Here is an 8,132-nt window from a genome sequence, read left to right on the forward strand (position 1 = left end):
ATGTATAAGCTACTAGATTGAAAGGTTTGGATTGGTAAATTTTTTTTAAACAAACTTCATGTTTTAAAAAATATAATAACAAGTATTTGTGATCCTGTACTATTGTTTATGGTTGTGTGAAATGACTACCATGTACTTGAAATGTTCTTTTTTTTTAAAGGCGTGCAAGAGGCATTATCTCCAGCCCAGCTGCTAGTCGTTTTGGCAGAGGAGCCAAGTACCACATTAAAAGTGCGGCTGTCTGGAATGTCAGAAATCAGGGGGTGAGCGACAAGATGGTGTTTTTGTTCCTCCTGTTGGAGTTAAATGTATTGTCTTTTGAATAATTATTAATATTAAATGTCTGTTTTCATAATGTGATATATTCCAAAAATAAAGCAGGCCAGTCAGTGGTGCTACTGACTATTATGTAGGGGTATTAATTAACTCGCTCCAAAACTGGAGCTGGCAGCTATGAAAATGAAACCATGAATTCATCTCAGGTTATGGGTGGTGGCTTATGCTTCAATATTATTATCAATTAAAAAGAAACCAAGCAGCTGAACTTGTTGGAAGTTGAGATGTTGGAGCATGTTGTGGATGTGTAAATCTTACCTGTTTAACTTTTTGAAAGTAGAAAGCTCTAACTGTGATTTGCACTTCAAAAAGTGTTAAGAAAGAGTCACAATAGACATACAATTTTGAAATGTTTTCTTTAGAGTAATCTAAAGGAAAAAAAAATCTCTGAATAAATGAAAAAGAAACAGTTTTCCCTCCCTACCCGGCCAGCTATCTCCTCCTTGTTCGATCTGTTTGCCCTTCTAGACACTTAATAGCCCAGCAAAGACTACTTTTTTTTAATTGGGTGAGGCCTGGTAAAGGTGGAATCTGATTGAAATCTTCACGCCATGGTTGTCCAACCTGGGGACTCTGTGAAAGATCCTGAATGAATTTTATGCTACATGGAGGAGGAGCTGACCATCGTTATGGAAAACATGGTATTAATGGCAGAGGTCATCCTTGTTTTAAATATTCAACACTTAATGGTCCTAAAAATGTATTAAGAACATTTTTACCAATTAATCTGATAGCAAGGTGTCTAGATTGGACCTCCTATCCATTTCATATGCTTTGATTACTTGCTTTCAAACATAAGACAAGTTGTGTAGATCACTACCGGCTTTTGAGAGCTTCAGGATGCTATCTCCCAGGGTTTATAAGATCTAAGTGTCATCGAACCAAGAACCAGTAAAGCAGCATGAATAGAAATTAATTTCATGTTGTTTTGTCAGCTTGTGCAATTTGGATTCAAATTGCCCATCTCACTGTATTCAGTATAGAAGTTAGGAGGTCATGTTGCAGTTGTATCAGACGTTGGTCAGGTCCCCTTTGGGGTATTGTTTTCAGCTTTGGACATCCAGCTGTAGGAAATATGTCAGGCTGGAGAGAGGTGCAGAGAAGATTGACGTGGATGTTGCCAGGACTCAGAATGTACAAAGATTGATGAGGATGTTGCTTGGCTAGGGCTTTATTTCTTGGAGTGCAGGGGGATGAGGGGCTGATCTCATGGAGGTATACAAAATCATGAGGGGATTAGATCAGGTGAACTCAGAATCCTTTGCCCCAAAAAGGGGTATTTTGCACAGAGGGTGATGGGTGGCTGAGCAGGTGGTTGTGGCAGGTATTGTTGCAAAGTTCAAGAAAAAAATAAATGGAAACCTGCAAAGGATGGGTTTAAAAGGATATCTGGCAAATGCAGGCAGGTGGTACTAGAGTGAGTGAGACATTTTGGTCATTGTGGTCAAGTTGGGCTGAAGGGCCTATTTACATACCTTGATGGAGGACTCGAGCCTAAAACGTTATGTATCCTCATCTTTGTTATATAAAGTACGCTGTGTGGCCTGCTGACTTACTCCAGTGTTGTGATTTTGCCAATCAACTCTTACTTGGTCCTCACAGACTGAACTATTGGATTCTCTCAGAAATAACGATCCTTTTCAAGTGAGGGACTAAAGGGAGATCAAAAGTGCTCTATTTTAATTTTTAATCAGAAACAAACTAAGAAAATATTTTTAGATCAAAGAAATGATTTCATGGCAACCCACTAGATTCCTCGCAACAATAATGTGGTAAGTATTAATTAGGAACATGAAGCTAATTGGCCCTTCAAACTGTTCTGCTATTTCAGATAATAGCTCATCTAATTGTGAGCTCATTTAAGTCTACTCATGATAGTCATTGAAAATCTTCTTGATCAAGATTCTAGCTCCCTCAGATTTAAAAATAATCAAAATCTCTGTTTCTACCGTAACTAGAGGAAGAGAATTCTGTGATCCACCACCCTTGAAAAACAAAAATTTTCTTCAAGATTTGAAATAAGCAATCCTTTTTTAATCCCCATTCTAATTTCTCCATAAAATGAAATATTGTCTTCAAGTTCATTCTGCCAATGCACTTCAGGATGTTAAAATCTTCAATCAAACACCCTTCCACCCTTCTAAACTTTAGTGCATACATGTCTAAACCCTCTAACCTGCCCATTCCAAGAATCAGCATGTGAGCATCCTTCCTTAAAAAGGAAAACAATACAGTGCAGTGCTCCACGTAATGTCTTATATAATTAAAACATAACTCTGTTCCCCTAGATACTTGTTGTAGCCTCTCACTGTTTATATAATGCTTTTTACTTTTCCCATATTTTGCTAAATTATATTGTTTGCCAGATCTTTCCCGACTCATAAACCATCATACATACACAGATACACAGCCCAGTAACACAGGCCCTTTTGGCCCATGAGTCTGTGGAGCTCAATTGACCTGCACTCCCAGTATATTTTTGAAGGACGGGAGGAAACCAGAGCACCCAGAGGAAACTCACGCAGTCAGGGGGAGAATGCAATGTGATGAGCTCAGAGGACCCCAAATCCCAGCAGCAATAGAAATTCACCAAGACAAATGGAGACTTAAACAAAAGTTGCTTTTAATTATCTTTGAACATGAAAACAGGATCTCACTTTAACTTAACTCTGTTGATTTACTTAACCCGCTTCTAATTCTAAGTGCACGTGTAAGTTATGTGTGTCTAAGTTCAGAAAAGTTATTTGATTCACAGTTCAATCTCATTTCTCATTCCTCCAAGTTCACCATTATCAGGCAATTCTTATACTGCGCACAGAAATGAACATTTATGAATCTTCACCAGGCTTTGGTGCTTGAAAGGTCAATGGTTACTGCTCAGGAAGGTTCTTGTCGGTTTTCAGAGAGATTTGTTGCTCGTTGGACACACACAACTGATTCCTTCCAATCAGCCACTTCAGTGTCTTGCCGAAGAAACTTGCCCCCTCAGGGTTCTCCAGATGACATCCTCTTTCTTTCAGGTCACCACAGAGTTCCTTTTCTGTTTCCCTTATCTCAGGTGAAACATTATACAGCCAGCCATCTCTTATATGGGCCACAAGGGCTTTGAACTCACAACCCATCTTCAAAATGGGGTTTTTCCACAAGCTTGATCCAGTCCCAGCTGCTGCTACTGAACTGTAGAACTGAATCTCTCTCTCCCTCTCTCAGAGAAACCTACATGGCCCTCTTAGAACAGCAAACTGCATTCAGACAGAGTGCGGCACTGGACCCAATCTCCTGAGTCCATTCACCTGTTGCTTTCCAAAACAATAATCCATTACTCCGCAGCATGTCCAATTAACACCAACTTGTGAAGTTCTTGTAGGCATTTTGCAAAGGCACTCGGAGCCTGGACTGTCTGGCTTGAGCAGAGCTCTGGCATTTTAAATGAGATCTGTGTTGTGAAGTGTTTGTTTTGTTTGTGATCAACACAAAAAAAACTCTCAATTTATCTCTAAAACATACCTATGTACAATATACAAAATAACATAGTCCATCACAGTACAAGCTCCTACAGACAAGCACTTAATTCAGACTGTTTGCAGACACTAATAGTGTTGCACTATCCACTACGCTGATCTTGCCACCCATACCATTGGCTGTATAAGTTGTAGAGGTCAAACTGATTGATAATTTGTTATAAAATGTAATTCTGAGAAGGGACAATGGAATTATATTCCAATTGTCAGGATATGAAGCTGTGTTCCTCATGATCAATGCTCAGGCTTCAGCTTTTCACATGAGTATCATTTATTTGGACATAACTTGGATTAAGAATTGGACAGTTTGTAGGGGATAATAATTGGGGAGGTAAAGTACGTTGTGTAAATTAGTGGTGCAAGTTACAAAAGAAACATGAATAGACAAAAAGAAGTAGATAAATGGAAAATAGAGTAGTATCAGAAAGCATGAGGTTCTTTGTATTAGAGGAAGACAAATTTTGTTCTGAACAAGGAAAAAGAGGAATTTGTAATGAAGTAAAGGAATGAAAAAAGCCACGTTCATAATTTTCACAGGGGGAGAGTGCATTTGTACAAAATTGCAGTGGAATGAATTAATCTTCATAAGGCAATTGAAATGCAGAAATGTGATGTTTAGGTTGTGTAGAGCTATTGTCTCATTTCAAAAACATTACTTTCAGTTTTAAGCATCGTACGATGACCTGGTTAAACAGACATCAACGTGTTTTTCATGATTTTATACAGAACTTTAAAATATGGTTCATAGGTTCATATGTCAGTAATGTTGCTGGCTGGTTATAATATCTTAATGATCAGTTTTGTCATGTTTTTTTTAAAAAGTTCCTGCTTATTTCTTTTCATTGTATAACAGGTTCAGCCAGCGTACGCTGCTTCTGCAGAAGAAGTTGCTCAAGAATTGAAGGGCCCTGTGTATACAGGAGACCACGGTTCAGAGGAACATGAAAAACCTCAGTCAGGCCTTGTAGCAGACTCTCCAGATAGCTCACTTGCTGAAAATGAAGTTTCAGATGAAAATAAACCCATTTCCCAGCTGAATGGAAACAAAGGAGACGTCAGGGCTTCCAATCAAACTGAAAGTGCCTTGAATAATGACTCTAAAATGTGCAATACAACTCCTCACTTAAATGCACTAACTACAGATAGCAGTTGCAATAGAGATGAAAATCTTGATACTGCTGTCCTGAAAAAGGAAGAGTAATGGTTTTTTTTTGGTTGAGGGGGTGAAGGATGTGTTGAAGGTTACAGAATAGGAATATTTGAAAAGGATGGCCTACAGTTGCATACATTATTTTCTTCTCAGAGAAACGAGGACATTTGAAATTTGGATCCCTCTTCGATGTCAGCTGTTTAACAAGCAATCTTTCTAGCCAGTTGCAGTTGAATGCTACAAAATGGAATGAAGAGCATTTGACTCCCACCTTTGACATGGTATTGCAAGACATTCAAACTGGTTAAGACGATTTTCATTTTCTTTTACAGAAGGTAAAGCAAATATGGCTTTAATTTGGCAGTTTTGAACAGGTTAAAATACAGTACAGTACTTGGCATCATGACTTTGCCATCTTAATTGATTTTATGTGTTGTGTCAGTTGCTTATTTTAAGATTTAAATATCATAAGCCTAAAAAGGCACAGAACCACACCAAAAAAAATCTATTACTTCAGTGTCATTAGTTTTGGTGTGGTAACGTCAGCAAAAGATTTTTTAAAATAAAACAATTCAGTGTTAAGTTTCTAGGAAGTAATATTGCAGCTTCAGTTTTGGCGATCTTTAAGAAAAAGCAAATATGTGTAAGAAGCAAATGACATGTCAAGAAACAACTGAAACCATTCATTGAAGATGCAGATGACCTTTAAAAAGTAAAACACCATTCAATTGATAATTTTGTGAATATGACAGCTCTTACCATGCATCCGTGAATCAATGAAATCAGTGGTTTTTGAATCAAATGTAGACATTAGTACTACAGCTAAACTTCTGCATGGTTCATAATTTTTGAAGTGTAGTTAATATTATGCATGTTATCGTCCTCTTTCTTCCATCCTACAAGTACTGTGCCCATTTACAAATTTTAAAACAGTTAGTCATAGTCCTATAAAAGATGTTAAAATATGTTTAGTCATTACCTGATCTTGCTCTAACCTTAAATTTTGTGGTTATTGACCTCTGTTGCATTTATTCTAAATCCTACAAAAATTATCTAGCCACTCTGAATGATTAATGTTAACCCTGGTGTACTCATCGCTACTGTATTCATATTCTTCTCCGTTGCTGTTTTATGCATTTGTATTAGCAAAGTGATCTTTCGACAAAATTCTTCAAAAGCTTCATTTGTCAAAACAATTCCCCCCTCCATAGCAAACAATTCAGCAAATTGCTCGTTTAAAAACTTCCCGTCAAGAGTTTAGTATAAGCAAGTATACTTGTATCGTTTCGCTGTTTCATTAGTGTTTAAAAAGAGATGTACTTTGAATCAGAATTCTTTATTATTTCATATAATTTTCCTGATGCTCTTCATCACACATTAGTGAACAGAAATAAAATGTAACACCCCACCCCAAAAGTTCCCTGCCCGCAACAGCTACATAGTACCTTTTCTGTAAGTTGAAAGGAGTTCTACCTAAATATGGATTGTGCAAGAATGAACTACTGTTGGGTTTGCTCGGATGTTGATGGATTATGGTGTGGTGTAATACTGGAAGGCTATTGAATGCAACTTACAATGCTTAATAAAAATCTTTATTCTTTTAGTATAAACCCTTGTCTTTTTCCCCCTACTGACTGAATGAATCGTTCTGATTTTTGCTAGGACTGAGAACCAGTTGAATTGAAATCTCTCACGTCAACAAAGCTAGGCTAGGGCAAACTCTTCACTCGTCTGCGAAGAATATGGATCAGGTTTGGGCAAATGCCCATTTCAGTTTGCTATGGATTGAAATTATTTCCTTTTCTAAAAATGAATTTATCCTGGTGAGTTATGTAGTAAACTAAAATAATTTTCAGAATTAGTTTGCTGTTTCACAAATATTTTTCATGTAATTTTGTTTAGCAAGCCGGGCAGTATCTGTGGCAACAGAACAAGGTTTATGTTTCAGTTCAATAACATTTCATCGCAACTAAAAAAGAGGTAAAACAATTGTGGAGATGTACATGGGTGAGTTCCCTTGTATTCAGACCCAATGAATGTAATCTGCTAAAAAGAGATGAAATTGATTCTTAGCGTACTAATCTCTGGGTGCAGCAAATAATGATTCAACAGCTATGCTCCTTGTGTCAGGTGAAAAACTAATAATGGATGAATCTAAGCTAGTCCATCAAAATGGCAGCATTGCTAATCTACCCTTCAGAATTCTTCCAAATATATTTTTGTAATCTGTGAAACTAGTCCGGGTAGAAGAAAGATGTCCTTTTTAAACCTGACAGTAAAATATGAAGTAAAAGAGTCTTCCCAAATGGACAGGGTGATGGATTGCATTGCTTCTGATTGGCATATAATGTACTTTGTCTTTGCAGACCTTCAACGCGCATCTCGAAGTGTCATTGAAAGTTAATGAAATGGAGTTTTTCCCTGGAGTATAAAAGGTGTGCAATTCAGTTGTACGTTATTTGAAACCTCTGCATACTTGTAATTTGGAAAAATTAAGAAGAATGAAACATAACCTCGGTGGGCAGTGATATTATTAAATGCTAATCAACAACATTTGTTTGGAAAACATTTATAATTTATGCCTCCACTGCAGTGTCGGGACCACTTGGAGCGATCTTAATGCAATTCATTTTGCTGAGATTTGATTATAACTTCATTAAGATAGTAAATAGTGTAACCAGGCAAAACAAAACAAAAGATTAACTCGATGCTGAATTCCACTTGTATTCCAAATGTTCATGCTCATTAGTCATTTGAATGTTGGACGAGCAGTGAAGCTGGGAAACGTTTTGGGCTGAAAAATCCCGAGGATCCTAATCCATCAACGTTGAATTAATCATAGTATTTTTGTGCCACAGGAGGTCACCATTCAGCACTGTGAGTCATTCGTAATTTTATGAACAAATCCATTCAGACCTTTCCCTCGCTCTACCTGCAGTACCAGAAGGCCTTTTTGACTGTTCCACCATATTCTGACAATCCGAATCATTGTCTATGTGAAAAAAAAGTTTTCTTTACATTTCATCGCAAAGTAAAGGGAATTTTTGACAACATCTTGTTTATGTCCAAGTTCCTTCAGAGCCATAAAAATCTGCACCTCGATCTTGCAGCTATAATCCCACATC

At 37.3% G+C, this 8,132-nt stretch overlaps 1 protein-coding gene across 6 annotated transcripts in view; it reads left to right on the top strand.

Moving 5' to 3' along the window:
- The window catches only part of LOC138764190 (constitutive coactivator of PPAR-gamma-like protein 1), a 130,483-nt gene extending 122,932 nt beyond the window's left edge, over nt 1-7,551 (top strand). For 2 of the 6 annotated variants that reach the window (XM_069939763.1, XM_069939762.1), the window contains 2 exons: nt 161-263; nt 4,711-6,617. In XM_069939763.1, the coding sequence (XP_069795864.1) occupies nt 161-263; nt 4,711-5,058 (451 nt within the window). In that variant the 3' untranslated portion in view covers nt 5,059-6,617. Of the gene's footprint in view, nt 1-160; nt 264-4,710; nt 6,618-6,669 lie in introns of those variants that run through there. The other 4 variants (XR_011358044.1, XR_011358043.1, XR_011358045.1 and 1 more) reach the window with 4 other exon arrangements.
- The last annotated feature ends 581 nt before the right edge of the window (nt 7,552-8,132 follow it).

This window comes from Narcine bancroftii, chromosome 5 (genome assembly GCF_036971445.1).
Source record: "Narcine bancroftii isolate sNarBan1 chromosome 5, sNarBan1.hap1, whole genome shotgun sequence".
Taxonomy (NCBI): domain Eukaryota; kingdom Metazoa; phylum Chordata; class Chondrichthyes; order Torpediniformes; family Narcinidae; genus Narcine; species Narcine bancroftii.